Source organism: Calonectris borealis, chromosome 1 (assembly GCF_964195595.1).
Source record: "Calonectris borealis chromosome 1, bCalBor7.hap1.2, whole genome shotgun sequence".
NCBI lineage: Eukaryota > Metazoa > Chordata > Aves > Procellariiformes > Procellariidae > Calonectris > Calonectris borealis.
Window position 1 is genome coordinate 55,621,725 of NC_134312.1, and position 22,643 is coordinate 55,644,367.

The 22,643-nt window shown below is 36.8% G+C and overlaps 1 protein-coding gene across 5 annotated transcripts in view; it reads left to right on the plus strand.

Annotated features, from left to right (window-relative positions):
- LUC7L2 (LUC7 like 2, pre-mRNA splicing factor) overlaps positions 1–20,980 on the plus strand; it is a 35,513-nt gene extending 14,533 nt beyond the window's left edge. For 4 of the 5 annotated variants that reach the window (XM_075153417.1, XM_075153437.1, XM_075153408.1 and 1 more), the window contains 8 exons: positions 6,846–6,944; positions 7,827–7,937; positions 8,596–8,739; positions 9,626–9,802; positions 12,077–12,168; positions 13,072–13,101; positions 14,026–14,220; positions 20,066–20,980. In XM_075153417.1, coding sequence (XP_075009518.1) covers positions 6,846–6,944; positions 7,827–7,937; positions 8,596–8,739; positions 9,626–9,802; positions 12,077–12,168; positions 13,072–13,101; positions 14,026–14,220; positions 20,066–20,258 — 1,041 coding nt within the window. In that variant the 3' untranslated portion in view covers positions 20,259–20,980. Of the gene's footprint in view, positions 1–6,845; positions 6,945–7,826; positions 7,938–8,595; positions 8,740–9,625; positions 9,803–12,076; positions 12,169–13,071; positions 13,102–14,025; positions 14,221–14,588; positions 14,810–20,065 lie in introns of all 5 variants that reach the window. The other variant, XR_012674141.1, reaches the window with a different exon arrangement.
- The last annotated feature ends 1,663 nt before the right edge of the window (positions 20,981–22,643 follow it).

Genomic DNA, 22,643 nt, shown 5'->3' on the forward strand with positions numbered 1-22,643 from the left:
CTTTTATTTTTAACTGACTTTTTTCATGTTTTGGTGCTCTGCTTTTTCATAATGATCACTTGGGCACTGGTTCACATGAATAAGTCAGTAGTTTAAGAGTTTACTCATTCATTTCAAGTTGAGAATTTTATAATGAGAGATTAGTAAGACTTTGTAAACCCTGGCTACTGGGACACAATGAATAATTTACCACTTAAAGTTAGCAATTTTTATTTAAAATTTTTTGTCTTAAAGGATTAACACTCTTACTTTAGCTTTTTTATCCTTAGTAGTTGCTGATGATCAGGCTTGTGGTTTTTTGTTTTGTTTTTTTTTTTTTCCAAACCATGGTTCTTGAGTTATTTTTCATCAGCATTACAAAAATGCTTGTTTATATTTATCTGTATTGTGAGATTAGGACTGAAGCTACGTATGTGGTAGTCGCATGACTCCCCTATAATGGTACAAACCTACTAAGGAACATTCTCTGGATGTAAGCTCTGTGCTGTCTTCGGCAGGTTTTACAAGATGTATAAGAATGTGTTTTGTCTATCTTTATATGTTTCTGGATGAATAGCTGAGTACTAATGAGAATGACAAGGTGGGAATATTTAAAGCAAATACCTTTAATAAGGTTAGAAGTAGTAATGTCCTGAATATTTATAGTAATCCGCTAGCTATGTTTGAAGAGCCCAAGCAGTTCAACACTTCTGCAGTAATCCAGCTTTCTTATTAGCTTGATTGTGCTTCCCTGTTGAAAAAATTTCACAAATACTGTATGTGGTCTTGCAAACGATGGTTGAGAAACTCCTTTCTCCTCAGTGGATTAACTTTGTATTTGTATTTATGTGTATTTGTTGAGGAACATTGCCTCTTGCATTTTATTTATACAGACCTCAAAGCATGCTCTGTCAGCTCAGTCCTGCAGTTAAACATATCTTTAGGTGCTCATGAATTTATTGCCCTCAGCTCTTCAGGACTCTTCTGACTAAAACCATATTGATTGAGACCTTGGTTTAGCAATATACTTTAATATGTGATTAACTTTAAGCTTATTAGGAGTGGAATTCAGCTCCAGATTAAGACATCTAAATTTAGGTTTCAGCTGAGGAGGTAGGTGTCGAAGCTTGCACTGGAGTCAGAAGGGATCCAGGCAGTGGAGCCTAGAGAAAGATTCAGTTCACCTGCCACTAGGTATCCCTCTCAAGGTGGGCTGAATCCATTTAGGCTCACTGACTGTACTGTCTAGATCTCCTTTTGCTGTGGAAGAGAAGTTTGGATAGTTCACACATCTGCAGATAGGTGTTAGTAAGGTGTTTTAATCTGGAGTTTTATTTCTTTCCCAGTAGTCCCATTGGCTCAGTGGAACTATTTCCATGCCTAAAACTTAGGTGTGCCAGTGTGATTATTTGCTGTAGTGCTACAAAAAGCAGGCATTCTGCTGGAGGGTATCAGCTTTTCAGTTCAGGACTGGTTTGATCATGTGAACTGCTTTAGCTTTGCAAATCAAGTTAAATTAGGCTTGCATAAGCTAACTCAATTTGTAGCCTTCAACCTAGTGGTGATGAGTTGTAAAGTGCTCTGTTGTCCCGGCAAGTGATCATGTCAGTCTCTTGAAACATATTCTTAATTTCTTTGACCAGTGCCAGGAAAGTGAACTGACTGTACCATATTTCATTTTAATGGGTTTAATTTATCTAGGTGCAGAATTTTTTTGTTGCTTTCTGTATGGTTATCTAGCTTCAGTGTTAATATATGATAGAGTTAGGCTATAAGACCGATTACTATGTAAACACTGAGATATTTTAAAATAAGAAAGACTGCTGCTAGCTTTGTCTTTCAGTGGAGATCTATTCTAAGGACTTGAAGTCTTCAGAAGTGAGAGTATGGTTAAAGGGAGAAAGGTCTTTAAAGAAGTATTATACTTCTGAAGACACCTGGAATTTTCAGTGGTTGCTAAGGACTTTAATAACTTAATTTCTGCCTCTTTTTAGCTCAGCATTTCTTTTCTGCTAGTGAAGTCCTAAAAAAGTTAACCGTGTTAGTGGAGTCAGAGGACTTAAATCACGCATTATCGTATCATCCTAAAGGCTCCCCTCTGAACATGTGTTGCCTACAAGAAAGCATGGGCTTTATCACAAGTCTAGAAATCTGTCAGAAACAAAATTGTTAGTGCAGATGAAAAGTGAGTTCCATAATAAGGAAGATCTCAGCAAAGAATCTATCTGCAGCTTCTTTTTATCAGTAGCAAGGGTGTTCTCATACAAACCCCAATAGTTGCCTTGAGAATTTAGTAAAGGGAGAGATCTGGTTCCTCCAGTATAAATTTTTCAGTCATGTCAGATCTTCCTAAGCAAACAAACTAACCTTCTTTTGCTGAATGTGAACTGCTTTGGTATGGGTATCTTTATAGCTAGAAAGAATTCTCTACATAAACACTGCCCACAGTATCTTCTTTCAAAACCTATCAAAGATGCATGCTGTTTTTAGAAGCATTGATAGCGCATGCTACTATGTCACACTTGGCTTAACATCAGCCCTCTATTTTTTAAGTAGCTTTGGCCTTTCTGTGCTCTTTTTGCACTCCATATAGAGTGCATTCAGTAATCTAATCTCTGATGTTAAAGGAATCCGTAGTAGTTGTAAAAGTGCCAAAATGGGAATTTTGCTGTAGGTAGTTCAAGATCTGAAAAGAAAGCCGCCTTAATTTCATGTTCCAGAAACAGCAAAACATCAGAGTTTAGTCTTCGGTTCAGTTATTAGTGTCAGCTACTCTGGGTGCACGTTTATTTTACAGATAAACTCTTCAGGTTCTCTATTGCCTGAGTCCTCGGCCTGCTCTTCCTTGTCCATTCATACTTAATTCATGTAATTCTCTTTTTTTTTGTACCTGATTTGATTGAAGCAGAGCTATGCATCATTGTTGAACTAAATGTATGTAATCCATATTTCTGTATTAATATCAAAGGCATTCTATCCGTTTTGTGGACGGGATAATAAAAATGGTTACTAAATCATTTCAATGTGAAGTTGTTTGGGATGAAAGACCAGTTGTCTAAACCCCAGTTCTGGGAAATCAAGTAGCTTTAATTGCCCATCTAACACTGAGAAATAAAAAAAACTATTGCAGAAAATTGTTAGCAAGTTGTTAGTAGAAGGCACTAGCAGAGCTCAGCAACAGCAAAAGGAGTCCTGATATCCTGCTTTGCATGTGGTTGCCTAGACTTATTTTCTAGACTAATCTTCAGCAATAGCTTTCACTTGTAAGAAAGATTCACCAAATATGTAGGCATTGTCTGGGTTTAATCTTCAGTAAAAGTGCAGTAACTGCAAAAAGCCCCAAAGTATGGCTTCACATATTCAATAAACTTTAGTTATGTCTAGCCTGGGGACTTGGATGTTCACACCTTTCTTTATTTGCTTTACTCATCAGGACTGCTCTGTAAATCACTTTAGTGTAAGTCTGTCTGAAAGTCAGTGTATCGACAGTGAAAAACAGTTTGTGTGTGTTCTTTTTAAGCCTTCATTAGTAGCTCAATGTCTGAACATTAGTCTCCCTCAGAGCCATCTTCTGTTTCAAATGTGATTGATCTTTAAGTGGCTGACTACCAATGCTTATTCTTTGCCTTTGGGGGAGGGCACGTCTTGGCAACAAATCACAAGGTGGACATACGGAAAATGAAAATATTGTGTCTTACTGTATCTTCTGTCCATTTCCACCTGCTGCCCATCTACTTTGCAGCTAGCCATATGAGCCAAATTATAATACAAGCTGCTCTGTGCTTATTAAGGTCCTCGGCAATCCTGATCCAGCATAGACTTTTGACAGTAATGAATCATCCCCAAGATGAATTGTCTTTGCCTAATGTTGCATAACTTATACCAGCAGAAGTGCTTTTTAACCTGGTTTTGCATATAATATGCAAACTGGTTTAAGAGTTTTTAAATGTTTTTTTTATGTCTCTCTACATTGGGATTTGTTATTCTATTAGAACTTTTAAGAAAGACATTTTGTAGTAATATTTCTATGAAGGTACTTTCAAAGGATTAGCCAAGACTAGTACAGGCTGTGTTAAGGAGTAGTTCCAACAACGGTATAATTTCTTTAGCAGCAAAGCTAGTGAAAAAGAATCTTTTTCTCTTGTACCTGCTTGTCCTTGCTCCCTGTCTGTTATGCCACGTGAGTATTTATAAGGCTGCACTCTGTTAGATCAAAGAGGGGAAGGGGAGCCAAAATTTCCTGTCTTCTGATTGAGACATCTAACAAAAACAAATCCTCTGTAACACCCCCGTCATACCCCCAAATTGCTCCTAATATTACTGAAGTTATTCAAGAGTTTCTGAAGTGGTATCTTGATACTGTAAGAGATCCTAGCTGCTTAAGTCCACTATTACATTGCCCCCCACATACTGTCAGCACATGTTTGTGTGGCTGCCTGACAGTTAGACAAGGGTGTACTGCTGAAAAATTGCCTCTGTTTTTGTTTTGCTAAGATACGTTTTAGCCAGTCAGTACCCAGATCGTGTTCAACTGCCCAGGCAGATGTGCCAGCATTGGGTGGCACAGCACAGTGATAAAGGGAGGACAGAGAATTTTTCAGTAGTAATGCTGTCTCAGAGTAATTACCATCCTTTCAGGCTATGGATTTACAAGTCCCAGTAAGAAGAAATCAGAAAACGTACTGTCTTGAGGAGGGCAAATCCAACACGAATAGAGGGAAAAGAAGCTTAAAACAGATGTAAAGTGAACAGTGTGTTATGGTAGTGTCATGTGAATTCTGTTGGTTTAGAGTGTGATGGAAATTTATTTCATGCATTTATTCAAAGTGTATATAGATTGCATATTAAAATAGCATTTTTCTGATGCTATGGTGGATGTGTTTCAGGCTTTTTGTCATTGTATTCACATCTATTAAAGTGTGTCACTAGCCTTATCTGTGCATTTAGAACTGGAGTGCTTCACTTAAAACAGGATTGGCCTTCAGTTTTACAGTTTAACCTTAAATACCTTATCAGTACAAGTGATGAATCAGCACAAAGACAAGCTTTTCACAATTTTAGGAGGATTTTTAAGTGTCTGATTTTCAGATAATTTAAAAATGTTCTTTCATATTGCTTTCCTAGTACTGAAATACTTTACTGCAAGAATGCTGCAGTTTAAACAATGCAGCATCTAATGACTTGGAAACAAACGTGTAATACATTGCTCAGCTTCAAGGTCTTTGTGGATTTGCATCAGTTAACAAAATTGCTGAGGTCCTGTGTAGTGCAAAAGGAAAAGCTAATCTTTTTCTTTAGCATTGCAATCAGATGTTTTCCGGAATAGATTATGGTAGCTGAAGGGTATTTAAATAACTACAGTTTAACAAAAACTTTCAAGTTCAAAATTCTGTATTTTAACAATGTTTTTTCTGTTTCTAACATTTGAAATAAACCAACAACTTATGTAAAAATTACTTTAATGGATTTGTTGGAATAGCTAACATTATTTGAGAAGCTGAAAGCAATTGATGTTTGGTTTTTTTAACTATACTTGTGAGGCTTGAATTGCTACTTAAATGCAAGTATTTTGTTTATTTAGGGGGGGGAAAAATCACTCATTTGGCTTGGATACCAAGTGACTTGCAGCAGTTTCTGAGTTAACACTCGTATTTTATTTACAAAACACAAGTTATTAATTATTTTCATTTTGGTTCTAGAATTGTTACTAAACTACAACAGTAACAGCTTTTTCTATCGGAGTTCAACTTTCATTATGTGCTTTCAATGTTAAGAAAGGATTAGTTTTTCTTAATGTTAAGTGAGCAGTGCCAAGAGCAGACTTAACTGAAACTCTGCTGTTTTTAAGTGTCACAAATAATAATCACTTTCAATGATTATATACCAGCCTGTGCTTTTGCGGAGAGGGTGCCTTGGTTTTGTTCAATTTTGTTTCCATTACAAATTGGTTTTGGGGGGTTGTTTGTTTTGGTTTTTGGTTTTTGGTTTGGTTTGGGGTTTTTTGTTGTTGTTTTGGGGTTCTTTTTTTGTCATGTGCACATTGCTCTGTCTTGATCACCAAACAAACTTTCAGGGAACAGATTGAATTAGAATTCCTTATGCTATGTGGTATGCAAATTTCAATTTAAAAACAGTATTTGTTATCTAATAAGAGTCTGGGCCTCAGTGGCGTTGTATGCAAGATTAGTGATGCAGTCTACTTAAAGTTCACATTTCCTTTCTGCCCATTCTAGAATGGTTTTAGATTACAAGTGACATATCTATACTTTTTCTTCCCTGATTCTTGAACGTAGTCCCACACTCAGCTCATCTTCACTCATCTGCAAAATGTTTTGCTGGGATTTGATTTTTGGCTATCTTATTTTGAAATGCTTCAAGAACGGTTTTTAAGCAGCACTTATAGTGGTGCTGTGGTTGTAGTTATTTCAGGTGATGAATATAACTGGAACACATATCATAGAGTGTGCAGACAGTTCAGATCAAGCATTTGACCATTTAATTGCCAGTTATTTGCAGGGAACTTGGTTCTCCTAAGCTGTTTTAATTCAGCACAGGATGTCCCACTTCAGTCTCTTTTTTGAACTCTCAGTAAAACAACATTTTTGCAGCACATTAATGGTACTGTGTAGTGCAAACAGCCATCATGATAAGATAAGCTGTTCATTCTGTCTGCTTTTATTATTTCCTGATTTGTGCATGTTTGTTAAAGATCTGGTGTTGCCTTAGAGCTTTATTAAACTGTCCTTTCATTCCCACAGGGGAGATGATTTGCTTCAGAATATTTGACTGTTAAAGAAAATCATGCTAACTTCATTCCTTGTAACACTTCTCAAAAGTTATATCACTTTCCGTCTGTCTCTTTTCAGAGGATGGACCTTGGAGAATGTCTGAAGGTGCATGACCTGGCATTAAGGGCAGACTATGAAATAGCATCCAAAGATCAAGATTTCTTCTTTGAGCTTGATGTATGTATTTTGTCTTAATGGTGGAGAGAAAGCATAATTTGTGTACCTAGGTGGATAAACTGAGCAACAAAAGTTAAGTTTTGGTACACACAGAAGGAAGACTTTTGGAAAGTAATTTTATAGAAAGAAGCAGAGAAAGCCTTGCACAGTTACATAAAAGATACATGCCTCTTCATGATTATATGCGAGTATTTAATTTGTATTGGTAGTCATCTGTAGGTAGAACTGTTAACAGCCTTACACAGAACAAATTATCATAAACCTGGATGCTGTCTTAGTGTTATCAAATAGCAAGCAAATGTTAAGGCTGTGTATGCTTTGAATAGAGTCTTAAATTCTGTGCTTATTGAAGAAAGTAATTTTGTATTGGGGATAACAAATCATATGCTATGTTTCAGTACACCATAATTTGAGTAATACAGTTTTGAACTCCCAGCTAGGAAGTTAGTCTTCACTAGGACAAAAAGGTTTGGGTTTTTTTTGTTGTTGATTGGAGGGATGGTGTTAATATGCTTAATAGCTTAAAACCCTAGTGAAAAAAGTTACGGTATTGCATGTATTGGCTGGATGAGGTAAACCTGAATATCCTTTGAAGAATTTTAATGCACGTTAGAAATGCTGACGACTTCTTAGAGAAGACTTAAGACAGATTCACTTCCAAATTTCTGCAAATACTTATGACAACGTGTAGACTATGATTTTTAAAATGTTGTGTATTAATATATGTGATTAGTCACCATAAACTGCTAGATTATTGTTCTACAAAGGTTTCACTAATAAAAGCATATAAAAGTTAAGTCTTAATAAACCTGGAAAGTGTTAAGGCTAATGAAACATTCATGTTCTTGACAGCATTGATCCGTGTTCTTACTGATGTTTTAGGCAATGGACCACCTGCAGTCATTTATTGCAGACTGTGACAGGAGAACAGAAGTGGCTAAGAAAAGACTAGCAGAAACCCAAGAAGAGATCAGTGCTGAAGTTGCAGCTAAAGTAAGCATGTAAAACTAGTTGCTGAAGTCTCTTTGAAGGTGTGTTTTTCTAAGGAGCCAACTTAAGGCTTTGGCAAGCTATCCAATCTGAGAATTCACACTGAGGAGGGGAAAAAATAAGACTCTTTCCCTATCCTTCTCAAAACTGCCTTTAAAGCACGGAGGGGAGCACACAGGGAATAGACCTCTCTGATATTTTTGAGCTCAGGAAATTTGATTCTCTGTGATACCATGCCATACAAATGTTAGTAATTCCTACACTTTTTGATCAAAACTTCATCCTTAAACAAAATTTGATGTGCTTTTCCTCTAACTGAAAAAAACTTCTGTCATTTTTCTGCACATATATGCACATGCTTGGAGGAATGGTTGTACAAATACTAATTTTGCAAGGCCATGTGGTATAGACAACAGTGTAAATTACTTGAAGTTTCTGAACAATATCCTGCTCTGGCGTTGGTACGCAGAGTTGGTAACAGCTTTCTCTGTGTGTTTTTACATGAGGCAACTTCCGTTTCATTTTTACCTGGAGAAGTTATCTCTGCATGTTTCTTTTAATTCTATCCTACTGATTTTGCATATAATAACTCAGTAGTAGTTCAGGTTGTTTTCCATAATTGAAAGCATTTCCTGTTTTAAGCCTTTCCTTGTCTTTCAAGGCTGAAAGAGTTCATGAATTGAATGAAGAAATTGGGAAACTGCTGGCCAAAGTAGAACAGCTTGGAGCTGATGGGAATGTGGAAGAATCTCAAAAAGTAATGGATGAAGTGGAGAAGGCTCGGGTAAAGAAGAGAGAAGCAGAAGTAAGTTGATTGTGTAAGGCTTAAGGGGTGGAGAGGGCAGGGTCCAATATTAAATTGGTTGGCATCTGTGTAATGCAAGATGTCTTATCTGCTGTTGCTTCCTTAACTAATTGCGTCATATAAAACTAAAGAATTTGCTTTGCGGCATCCTGTACAGTTGAAGTTTCTACCTTTAAATACACTCCTATACTATTAAAATCATACTCACTTCCACAGATGATGTATTTATCTTAGTTTAGCTGTATTGGCCAGCTAAATGATCCTTGTTGTAATGTTCAGATGGCAGAACTCACCAAGAGCTTTTCCATATCATATTTCACCCAGATACTTAAATTTATAGAAACAAACATCTGCAATTGTTTTAACGGTACCAGAGGGGTTGCTGGCAGTCTTGCTTATCTGTCATCTGAGTAGAGATAAATTTTGCTCAGATAACTTCTTTAATTGGTGTCTAAAATACAGGTAGATTTCTCAGGAAAGTACTACTGTTTTAAACTAGGTTCAGAATTAAAACTGGTGTAATATTTTCATAATATGTTAACGTAGTAATTGTAGTGTTAACGTGTATTCATTGTTGCATATGAAAAAGTTATTCATCCTTCTAAGTAGTATAATCTTAAGTAAAGGTAATAATCACCCCACTTTGTTTAATTTGCAAAACCAGTTGCTGATGGTTGTCCTGCTTTTAAATATGTCGAATCTTCAAAATAAGGAATCTGTCTTGTATCTTAATGAGACAGTTGATTTATGAATAGTGTGAATTAACTAAGGGTGTGCTGCTGTACATTGAATTCCATTATCAATTTTTAGTATATCTTTGGTAAAGTGTTATCTTTGTATTTCTGTGCATTGAGAAGTAACAGTTAGCAAATTGTTTTTTCCCTAGGAAGTATACAGGAATTCTATGCCTGCCTCCAGCTTTCAGCAGCAGAAGCTACGGGTTTGTGAAGTGTGCTCAGCTTATCTTGGTCTTCATGACAATGACCGACGACTTGCTGACCACTTTGGAGGAAAACTACATTTAGGATTTATTGAAATAAGAGAGAAGCTTGAGGAACTCAGGGTAAATCATTCTTCTGTTTTTGTGTGTGTATATGTGTGTGCTCCTACTTAACTATTTGCCAGGCAACCTAATGGAATATTTCTTTCTGGACGTGTGAATTTTTTTCATATTACTTTAAAATTTGGGATTTCATTAGTCTACAAAACACTAAACATTCTAATTTAATATCAATTATCTGGATAATTTGATAAGATGACCTTTTTTGCACTGAGATATATTAAAGCACATGTTCAAAATGGTGCATCTTGGAAACAAAGAGTGCGATTCCATTTGTGAAATGGAGAACTGTAATTTGAATGACAGTGACGTTGAAACATATTTAGCAGTCATAGGAGATAGCCAAATGAACTTTACTTTTAGCCAGTTAATTGACTAAAAATAATAATGAGACTCTTGAAAATACAAGAACATGTAGTGGGCCTATGTGAGCGATATTTATATAATTAGGATAAAATGTTAATAGGGCTGGTGTTGAAATCCTCAGTTTTGGTACCAGTACGTGAGGAGATGACAACACATGGCAAAGTTTTCAAAAAAGATCTACAGAAATGCTTGGAGCTTAAACAGCCTGCTGTATGGTGAAAGACTAAAACTCAATTTGTTTATTTTATCTGGACACAGTGTAGGAGGTGACTTTCTTTCTATAGGTACCAACAACTAAAGAAGATTTCTTTTTTTAAGTAATTTTTGAAGTCTTTTAAGCTTAACTGACAATAGATGAAATAAATAAGTTCCAACAACTCAAGGCTGTAGCTATCCAAAGTCAGAATACAAAAAGACGTATATCTTGAAGTCAGGCTAGCTATTAAAATAATTGTTATGGGGAGGTTGCATGTTCTCTATAGCTTGAAGATTTGAAATCCAGTTGGAATATTATCCTAAACAACACTATCTTGACCACAAATCATGTGTTGGAAGAAAGACTTACTGGAATTATATTCTAGACTTTGGGTATTCAAGAGGGGATGGATTTGGTCACTGATGCCATTTGTGATCTTAATATGCAAATTATGGAGTTCAAGGCTCAATTAAGCATTTAACTGTGGAAATCACTAAAGACTATAGCTAAATGAGTTGATCCCTAAAAGCAGAAAATGCTGCTACTGAGTTTGAGTAAATTGGCCTGGATTATATTTCATAATATTCCAGCTGTCTTGCATGGATACTGTGACTTACCCTTTGGAAAGCCCAACTCTTTCCGTTGACTATATTGGCAATTTAGGCTCCTAAATATAGCTGCTGTAACTTAAACCTTAGATGCCTAGAATAGATCATGTGTGCTTCCTCTCATCCCTCCCTGAAATTATGCAAAGAGTCACTTGAACAAGAAACCTTGTTTGTAGTTAAATTAGTGATATTGTACAAGGAAGTATAGATATAATTTGACGTAAAGGGTTGAAATAACTGATTATTTACACCATTCGGAAAAAAAAATGCATGGATAATGATTTCACATTCCCAAAGCATCAATAAAATAACCTTTTGAAGTTACTTCACTAACAAAAAAAGAAAACAATAACTATCCCCTCCTTCCTCAGAGCTCTCCTCAGAGATCTAATCAAGATGCTGCTGGGGCAATTCCACATCTCAGAAGAAGGTCTTTACAAAGAGTTGAATTTCTTGCATCATGTCCAGAAGGTGGCGAGACTTGGGTTTGGCCAGATCTCCAGTTGTGAGTTCCACATCTGAGGGCCCTCTACTGAGCGTGCCTTGTCCCCAGTAGTAGTGAGTTCAACCTGGGGGCTATCAGCTGAAGCATCCTCCCTAATTTTATGTCTCATGTTCACAATACAGAAACAGGTAGCCTCAAAACTAGGTATCAGTCCAACCAAGTCCTTTAAGACGAAGGATTTCTTTATGTCACAGTGTAGCTGAAGGAGTTAATAAAACAACTAACTCTCCCAGTTCTGATTCCTTTCTGCCTTTCGCCAGTGGCCAAAATATGGTAGGATTGGCATGGAAACTCTCATATTAAAGGCATGACTTACTGCTCTGAATTCCCCTATGTGGAAGACTTAATGTAACTCTACATATTTCAGGTCTTTGTGTAGCACCCATATATTTGCTGCAGCTCTTCTGCAATAACTTCTGTTTCTTGGAGAGAAAAAAAAAATGTACACACACTGAGGAAGAGAGAGGGAATAATATACATAAGGGAAAGGGAATATACATGAGGGAAAGAACTGAATATTAACTGTCTAGATTTATTTTTATAGCTCCTTCATCTGAGAAACTTTGAAATGTAACTTAATGAATATGTTCCTTTGCTTTTAGAGGATTGTGGCTGATAAACAGGAGAAACGAAATCAGGAACGTCTGAAACGTAGAGAGGAGAGGGAAAGAGAAGAAAGGGAGAAACTAAGGAGGTAGGGATCTATTTTAATTGCATACACAATGACTTATTTAAGTTTAATGGGAAAACTATGATGCAGTTCTACACATTTTTTAAATCTGCAGAATCACAATAGTCTGCATGCCTTGGAAACTTACAAGGATTGAGAGTGAATTTCATGTCTGACTCTTAAAACCTGAATTGTTTTCATAGAAAGCCTTTTTAAAAACTACAGATAGAAGTGTCTCTACATATTTGAACAAATGGCCTTTAAATGAGATAATTTCAGGTGTGTACCTTGTTTTAAGACCTGATAGATGTGAGCTTACACACATGTGCGCTTCTAACATCTGTTAGATGTTAGATATTTTCTTTATAGATATTAGAAATTTTCCTTATTGGAAGTAGCTGAATGTATGACTGAGGAAAGTAATTCCCTGTTCTTCTATGAAATAGTTGCTTCCAGGCCTTGTGGGGCTAGAGTGGAATGGAATCTGAACTGCAATTCTCTTGACGTGTCAGCTTCAGAGGTTAACAATGTAAACTTTGAAATCTGTTGCAGTCTGATAATATGTGCCTGACAAGAAATAAGGGAGTACTGACTTGAACTGTAAGCTTTTTCTGTGGGAGGGGTGGGAATAAAAAAGCAGATTAGATACTCTTTTGGGTTCGTAGTATGGTGGGCCCAAAAATAAATTTAAAAAAAAAAAAAAAAAAAAAAACCACAAAAAACACAAAACAGTTGTCAGAGGGATGTATTTCCTGGTAAATATATTACGAAGATGTTAACATCAAATAAAAGGCCTTTAAATAATTGCTAGTAAAATAAGAAATACAATACAGATGAACTAGTTTGGTTTATTATTACTAAATTATACTTTATTTGATAATAAGATTCTGTAAGAAAAATTGATTTACTATTTTCCATTTATTTCAGGTCCAGATCCCACAGCAAGCATACCAAAAGGTATATAAATCTGCAGACAAGGAATACCATCAATGAAGCCAGCCTTTCACAAGCTGGAACATTAGAATTTTGTCTAGCACTATTAGTTTAAGATGTCCGTCTTTACAGACAAAGCATTCTCTTACATAGTCATCTCTCTGTGTATTTATACAGTATTTATCTCCATACTACTGAGTTTATATGTGTACGTCTATTTTGTGGCTACTACAATGCAACTTTTTGTCCCAAATAACGCTTAGAACATAGAGAATTGCTCTTTCTTCAAAACAGAAACTTGTGGTTAATACCTTTTGGTGACAACGCATGTTTTTAAAATCCTAAGTACCAGGTTAACTCTCAACAGACGACCCATCAATAGTATGAGTTTTCTTCCTAACCTACATAGTTGAAGGTCACCAGTGAGGTATTATTGCAAAGTGATTTAAAAAAAAAAAGAAAGAAAATAATGAATTTCTATGGTGTTTAGAACCTTCCAGACTAGTTTTATTGTAGTAGCTATGGCATAGGATATAGTCCTGTTTTCTCAGAACATCATAATACATAGGTTCTGGAAGATGATCCCTATTGCTGCATCACAAAGTTCTACAACTTTGCCTGATAAAGACAAGATTTTAAAATTTTAAAAAATAAATTTTTTTCCATATTTTTAATTCCTTTCAGAAGCCTGAATTGGCTATGCTGTAACCGTACATACAGTCATGAATTAACTGTAAAATTGTTTGCATGAGTCACAAAGGGGTTTGTAGGATTTCTAATGTTGCTTTCCTCTTTCTGTTTGCCTGTGATAGGACAATGCAGTAGCTCTGAACACCGCAGACCATTTTTTATACAGATTTCCTTATGCATAAAGTGCATAATATTCAAAGTACAGTGATAAGTAGCTAGGTGAATGCAGTGTCTGGTTTAAGTCCTTTCTGTTCCTAGATCTAGGTCCCGAGATCGCCGCAGACATCGGTCTCGCTCAGCCTCCCGGGAACGAAAGAGAAGAACTCGCTCCAAATCCCGTGAGAAACGCCATCGTCACAGGTCTCGCTCTAACAGCCGCAGCCGGAGTCGCAGCCATCATAGAAGCAGGCATAGTTCCAGGGAGAGAAGCCGAGAACGCAGCTCCAAAAAGAGGTAAATGTTGGTCTAGAAATAAATGGCTTTTCCGAGATGCATGATGAGAATTTTCGCACTAAATTAAGCTTACATTTGGTACTTGGTAATTTAAACACATTTTGAGACTGTCTCAGATTTCAGTTACACCTTTAGCATATTTATGATTTGACATACAGTAGTGATTTTTCTTTTTTTTAAGTAGAAATAATAGGGTTATGTATTATTTCTGTTTTGGAGAAGTGATATAAGGTATCGGTGTCAAGTTGATAATACTACCAGCTTTCTGCAGTGTAGAAAGCGGAACAGTTGATCTCCATCAACCCAGAGATATCGACAGTCATCTTACTGTCATCCATTTGGTTTTTCCCTTGAACTTTTGTTCCCAGCGCTGGAGCCCATCTGTTGTGTACTATGCCAGATAAAAACAAGTTTAGATATGCCTGAAAATAAACTTGTTGCATTGCCTCTGAAGATGTTGCTTTGCAAGGAAAGTGGCTCAACCCCTCATTGAAGGATTACTGCAGAGAGCAGTCTGGGGCTGTTGCTTTTGAATGACTCAAGTGCTGTCTGCCCCTGAGGATTTGCTGGCTTATTTTAGATGAGTGAGGTAAGCATCATTTAGAAGAGTGTTAGAATTGCACAACGAGGCATCTGGTAGGGAGGTCTGCTCATAACCAGAATTCCTTTCTTGTATAGGTCAGCCACCGTGGCATAGATTTGAGTGCAGTACAGTGGACAGGGTACCCAATCTTAAAATCCTGACAGACTGTCCACTTCCAAGAAGAGAAAAGATCTGATTTTGAAGTGGCCGCACATGCAGGGTTTATAACTCAAACTATTTTACGATTAAATTGCCAAGGATGGAGAAATATGTATTGAATGTGTTCAAGTATCTCATGGCCTCTTTGCCCTAAAAATGAGCTTTTTTTCTTTCTGGAATAGGTAGGTGACTGTAAGTCCCATTGTGCTCTGTAAGAGAGCATAGAAGACAGGGTTGGTCCAAGTCTTTTGCTTCCTTCTTTTTGTTGCAGATGGATAAAACTTAAATGTCCAGCACTCTAGTTGATATAATCAGTAGTGTCTGGTATTTAAAATTCTTCAGCATGTTCTTTAGTGTCCTAAAGTCAACATTTCAGACTCATCTATTTCCATCTTGATTGTAGCCTGTCGTCACAGTTGGCAGAAGGCATTCACAGTGGCAGATTAGCAAATATTCAAACCTGTAGTATTTCAGTCTTAAAATAGACATTTTCCTTTGAATCAACACATTTGTTAACTTGAATGAACCAATGTATAGAGCATATGCTCAAATTGCCTTTAATTCTTCAACTTTGAAGTCCAGCCTTGCAAGACTCAATTTCAGTCCTTCAAAGACTATACTGATTGATTGTTCCGGGATTCTCATCATAGTTGTTCAAACTCTCCAATATGATATGCGCAATACATGATGCACTGTCCTCTGTATGTTGGCAGAGAAATATGTCAGAACAAGGAAATGGTGTGGACCACTGGTGCTATCTATCTAACAGTAAACCTGTCAGTCTCACTGCCAAAAGTGAATTGAAAAAGCACAAGGATTTGAGGATGAAGTCAGTGTCCTTTTGCAAGATGCTATCAAAGGATAAGCCCTTCAAGCTTTGTTTTGTGTGAATGGGTTAAAAAATAAAACGTACTTCAGGGCACAAGATTTCAACCTTACGATATTCAGTACTGGAAATATTTCTCCTGATGTCGGTTCCTGCCCTGAAGGAATGAGAGACATCTGTGTTGAAAGAATGCTTGGTACAAATAAGAGTTTTGCATTACTCTTAATCTGAGGGGAAAAAACTTCTGTGCCATCATTAGCAGCTCATACCTCTTATTTCTCTGAGGTCAAGCAAAATTTTTGCTCTTAAAGTATGTATATTGTGTTTTCAAGATACTAAAGAATCCTTAGAGCTATGGTCTTGCTGCACTGGGACCAGGATAGCTATTGAACTTGCAGCCAGACTGGATACCTCCTTTTTAGAGGTGCCTTTCTAGCCATTTAGAGCTACTTTTCACATGAATGTGGGAGAAGTCTGTCTGTTGAATACTATACCACTGGTGATGTCAGAATCCAAAATAAAGCTGAACTTGCAGGCTCAAATATATTATACTTTCTTGGTTCCTAAGAACTCTTTTTCTAGTCCTCATCGCCAAATCCTATTCTTTAAATTTTTTTTTTGAGGAATTTCTTAAAATCCTGATATGAAATACTTTTATTCAAGTCTGTCTTCCTTAAGCTCAAAACATTTCAGCTGTCCAAGGCATTCTGGCAAGAATACTCTCGAAAATAAAAGACACACTTTAGCAAGTTAAGTTCTTCAGCAAGGAGTCGTAACCTCTTGGTTTTGAATAACCAAATAAATTCAGATCTGGGGAACACAGTGCTTTTGCCGAACTCTTGCAGAAGAGCACTGTGACACAAGAAGCAACAGAAAGATGCCTGAAAGCTGCAGCAGTGGCAGCCCATGGTGCCACTAATTCTAGGGCTTTAAGAGAAGTGTGGAGTTGTGGTTGCTCTGTGGGAAGAGTTGCATCATTTTATGTTAACCTAAAGCCTTTTGTGTGATTTTTGGGCTTGGTTAAAGTACCATAAAATACAGTTATTGTAGGCTGCTGTAAAAGCTATGTATGTGTCTGGGTTTTTTTCAGTTTTGATTGCATTCATTATGGCTTCAACATGTAAGCATACTAGACTATTAGACTCCTTACTGGAGAAAGTCTTGATGTGCTTCTTCTGGAAGTCATTTTCCTGTTTTGTTCTGCATAACAACATTATCACAGGCAAACATGTGCCTGTGATATTATTATTTGCAGCAAACCATGCAGTTCCTTCTGATTTTCGTGTCCACCCTTCTTCAGAAGTATTTTCCGAAGAGCCTTTTGCGTAGAATGAAAAGCTGCCACCTCTCAGATACTTCTTCATTCTGAAAGCAAAGGAATGTTTATTGTGCAGTATATCTGAGAAAATTCTACAAATACCTAAATTTGTCTGTCAAACGTGTTTTCTTTAATCTGTATCATCATTCACCCTCTGAACAGCTGGATAGATTTAAATCTCTTAACGTCTGGGATCTCATTTCAAATTTATCAATACAAGGAGTGGATCTCCACACTCTGTGGGCGCAACTGAATGTATACAAAGTATCTGGCAATAGTAGCAAATGTGTCTAAGATAATGGGAACACATCTGGTAATAACAGCAACGTGCCTAATAGGAACCCTAGGTCTACCCAGGCTTGGGTTACTGGCTTATCAAGAGCAGGTCTAAATAAAACTTTTCCTTGCTGTTAGCTATAAGTTCCAAATAACTAAAATGAATCATCTTTCATCTCATTAGAAACAAAATACGTAATTTGTGCTTCCTGATTTGCAATGAGAAAGTGAATATTTGCAGTTAGATGTTGAGATGCCTACTCAATGATAAGATCAATCATAACAGCAGACCTAAGTTGACGTAAATTGAGAGATGGTTGAGTCAGTATGCTTGAGCCCACGTGCAAGAATTCATGTGACAAGGGCTAACATACTCCCATACAGACATTGTATGGACAAATAGAGTACCTGAAGTCATAAGATGGGGCTTCATTTCACTTGGCTTTAGATGACTAGGTCAGATGTAAATCTCGTGAGTCTCATTACAGACTCATCTCATACACTTTTGTGTCTATTTTAAGATGAGACAAATCATGCCTTAAAGTGTCTATTTCTTCTGCTGACTGTTAAGGAAATCTGGCTGATGAGCTTAGATGTCTACACTGCAAACATTTAAAGCTGGGTGAGATAGATTCCACTCTTAACATTTAGATGTTTTTTTTCTTTCTTTTTTTAAAATATACTTCAGATCCTGGTTGACAACAGACTATTCTAGCCTTATGCTAATTCTCTGTGTGGTAAAGAAGAATAGACTTCATTTTCTTTTTCTCTTCTCTATTTTTTTTCTTTGTTTTTCTTTTGAGGAAAAAGGCAGGGTGGGGAGCACAGGCCCATTTAGTCAAACCCCTTGGAAGGTTTGAAACTGTAGCTACATCTTTCCCTGCTTTCCTAGATCTGACTGGCTGCTCTAGGATTTTCCCAGACTGCCAAGGCTGCCCTAGGATTTTTGTCCAAAATTACTTACGTTTTTTTTGTCCTCAGACCCAATGTAGGCATCCACAGATACTGTCTTGGAACCGGTATCACGTATTATAACAGGATTCATAGTTGGTGAATGTGACAGTGTGGATGCTGTCTGCATATCTGGTGAAGGGGGCAGTTTTCTGCTGAAGAATCCACTTTATCAGTTAGGAAGTAGTGTTTTGCAAGCATTCTAGATAATGTAAGTCTAGTAGAGGTTCTGATTCTAAAGGCTATACCTTGCCCTTGAGAAAGGTGGGAACGGTATTGTAGTTCTAAGTCTTCTGGTAGTAATAATGCTTGCTAAAGCAATTGTATAAACTTTCACATCACTATGCTATGATTCATTAAAACCAGTCTTCCTTCTTGTCAGCTGATTAGAGACTCACCTGTAAAGAGCTGGGACAGCTGGATGCATCTTGCATTCCCCCAAAAATGTGTTGAATGAAAAGCCAAAGCTGTGGATGGCATCATGTCCTATCTGTCTGCCTATTCTAGGATTAATTACTAGAGTTAGCCTGAGTCACTCAGTTTGGAAGCATTGTTACTTCTGCAGGGGACTTGCAGCGCAAAATACTTGTGAAACAGCTGTACTAACTCCAGTATGAACTTCTTATTTGGCATGTAGTTTGTGGAATAGCAGTAATGCCTGTGGATCTCAGTGTCTGCAAATACTAAGTCTTGCAAAACACTACATTGTAGGGAAAGTAATCTTTCCAGCTGAGGAACTAAAATGAAAGGTCACTTCTTTGTAAGCTTATAAAAGGAAATTAGTGCAGAAGCGTTTTGCAGACTTTAGTTTTGAAGCTTTGAGGTGATGACAGTAACTTTCTGTAAGTGGAAGGAGTACAGTCTCACTGTCCAGTACACCAGATTTTTTGACTAAGAAATTAGTGCCTAGCTTTATAGCATGCTGTTAAGATTTTTCTGTGAAAGTATGTATTAAATTCTTTTATGATTACAGTACATCTTAAAATGAATATGTGATATTTTTAACAACAGGCTTAGGTGCTCTCTGTGAGGGAATATAGAGGAGGATGTCTAATCTAGTTTTTTTCCAATACAGGCAGCTCATTTAATTTAAAACTATGTGGATGGTTTAACAGAACAGCTCTTTTCTGGCTCCATTGTAAAGGTTTTGGAGATGCCTATTATCAGAGTAAAATACCTTAAAATAACACTACCCCAACATTGCAAAAGCACACAAGGGTTAATTCTTCTAACAAAACCTAACTGTAGCACAGATTTCAGATTTGTTTTTTATTTTTCATGTAATAGCCTCTTTCCAGAATTACACAAGTTAATATCCCCCTGCTTTTAATCAAACTCCTATTTTTAAACACATTTTTTAAGTTTGTAATTTATACATCTGAGATAGGCTAGACATTCTGCTCAAGCTAGAGACTACAGATGAGAAATTTCAATTAAACTTCTGTTAATGCAAGCTTGAGGGCAGAGGTTGAAAATAAGAGTGAAGCACGTTGACCTTAATCTAGGCTCTGTAATAAATGTAAATTAAATTCTGCCTCTATCAATATTTGTCTTTTGAAATTGGAAGTAGGAAAGAGAGAGAAGTAGAATGATTTCTGATGTCTTCTCATACACTTCTATTTATATAAATCTAAAGTTGGTTGGAAAAAGAAGAAAAGTATAAAATCAAAATGCTGTTTGATATCTAACATCTGTGACTAACTTAAATTCTCAAATTTACTGCACTCTTCAGATCCTCAAAAGAAAGATCTTCCAGAGACAAAGAACGTTCAAGAGATCGTGATAGAACATCACGTGATAAAGATAGAAGCTCAAGAGAGAGGTCACCGCGAGATTTCAAAGACAAGAAACGTTCTTATGAAAGTGCTAATGGCCGATCGGAAGACCCGAGGAGCTCAGAAGAGCGTGAAGCAGGGGAGATATAACTGGCTGTATATTCACCTGATCTCTAGCTTCCTATGGAGTTGCATACTATGGTTTAGTTTACAGTTGTTCAAAGGGACACCAGTGAGCAGTTCCAGACACTGATCCAACTAGGGTAGATGTACAGTATATAAAAGTGGTTATAACCAAGTCAGAATTAAACCCCATCAATTAATGATGCCTAAAGCTGGGTCCTGGACTTCCACCAAGTTGTAAAACTTTTCTGAAAGATTTCTCTTTATTCAGGACAACAGTTTTATGTACCAAGATGCAGATCTCAATGTTTTTAATCTCCTTTCCAATACAAGTTAGTGAACAAATTATATTGTACTACTTGCCTTGGGTGCTTTTGAACCTTTATAAATTCTCCAATTCTGCTCCAGTCAAAACAGCAGCATTGAAAGGTTGTATTTTGGGGGATTTTTTTGTTTGCTTTTTTTGTAAGAGGGTGGGTGGATGGATATTAACTTTTACTCTAAGGTTATGTTCCCAGTGATTTTTTTTGTTTGGGAACCTAGGAGTTGATTACAGTGGGAGCATTTAGACAGGAATGTGTACTGGAGAAAGCGGAAATGTCTTTTTACAGTGCCTATTTAGACTTGGAAATTGAACAGCTGTTGCATTACATCTTTTTTTATTTCTACTTAAATTTTGAAATCAAAGCCAGTCCCATATCTGTACCATTTGATTGGTATGTGTTCAATATATTTGTTTTTTTCCATAAGGACTCTTTCTGCTTTTTCTTGTGGGGTGTAAATGGCGCATCCTTAATTGTATTAAAAACAAACAAAAAACCAGCAACAACAAACGAAAATTAAGAACACAAAATAAAAAAATAAAAAAGGAAACCACATTGTCGAATAACTTAACAAGGATATACTGGTCTCTTAAGGTGGTTACTTAGCAGTTCAGTCACTTAAAAACTTAACATTTGGTTATTAAGAGTTTTTAACATGCACATGTGCTCTAGGAGAAGCAGCCTTTCTGATTACAATCCTGACTGTCCTAAGATCTTCAAAGGTAAAAACCTGTGGAATCAATGATCATGACACAAACACTAACTCTTTAATGACTTCAGTTTCAAAAACCAGTATTTCATTTAGGTGCAAGCTGCCTTAACATAAAGGGGTTGCTGTCGATTCTGTCAAATTGAAAGTGCTTTGGGGCATATAAATTATTAAGATATGCCCTACCCTCACACAGAATAATTTAGAGATTGGTAAGTTCTCCTTGAGATAGCACCGTTGAGTTACTTAAGTGATGCTTAAGAGCAGCGTTTGTAATGGTTATTGGCACTTTCACCAGGTTCTGCAGACTCTCCTCTGTATCTCCCTAGTCCAAGTGCCTCTGTAGGCCCGCTAATTATGGGTGTATAACATCACTATAAATTCACTGTTTGCATTTTTCCTCGGTGTCTTTTCTGTAGCCTCTTCAGTATGGTCAGAACACATGTGTGATAATTCTAACACAGTAGATAATTCAGCAGTATTTTGACTGGCAATGAAAGCTAGAACAGGACCTTTACATCTCAGCAAAGATTTGTATTCAATGTAGCACATACTTTCCACTTTGAATTCATGTCGGTTTAAGCTCCTAAAGAAATACTTATAATAATGATGGCTAACTACTTAATACTTTTTTTATTTACCCATTTCAAATCTGAACGTGAGTTTCCTTCCTGGGAATGCTTTATGACTTCCTGCGTGGCCCAGCTGCGTGATAAATGTAAGTTACCAGTGTTTGTCCCTCTGGTGTGAGCACGCTGTGTAAGTGCTTGCTAACATCTATTGTCACACCTTTGTTAATGGCATTCTAGTGATGTGACAAAAGGTGAACAGTCATTTCTAGATGCATCTTGCAATAGCAGAATTGCCAATGAGTGGGTTGCTAAGTCCTTTGGAATTCCTTTCTGGAATAGAAATACTCCAGAAATATTAAGGACCTGTCTCCCCCTGCAGCCAGCAACTAGAAATTTTGTTTTGTAAAAGGGGCATGGGGTGGGAATTTGCATACTGTAACAAAACACTGCTTAGACTCCTTACTAGCAAATTCTGGATAATACGCCATTGATTTTACAAATGGCTTTTAAATTTAATTATGAAAGAGTGATTGGATTTGGGCCTTTCCTTATTTATAGGTTTTCGTGGGGTGGTGAGCTTCATAGTATCCAAGTACCACACCAATGTTAAACAGAGAGAAGGTAAGTCTTACCTCTGGTATCCTGATAAAATAATCTGAATTGCATGTGGAAATACATGCCTCATGTCTGAAATGAGGATTGGAGTGCAGTTAGGAAGAGAACTGAATTGAGGTGATTGATGAAACGCACTACTTCTGATGCAAGAGATCTGGAACATATATCAGAGAGGGAGACTGCTTTATTAGTT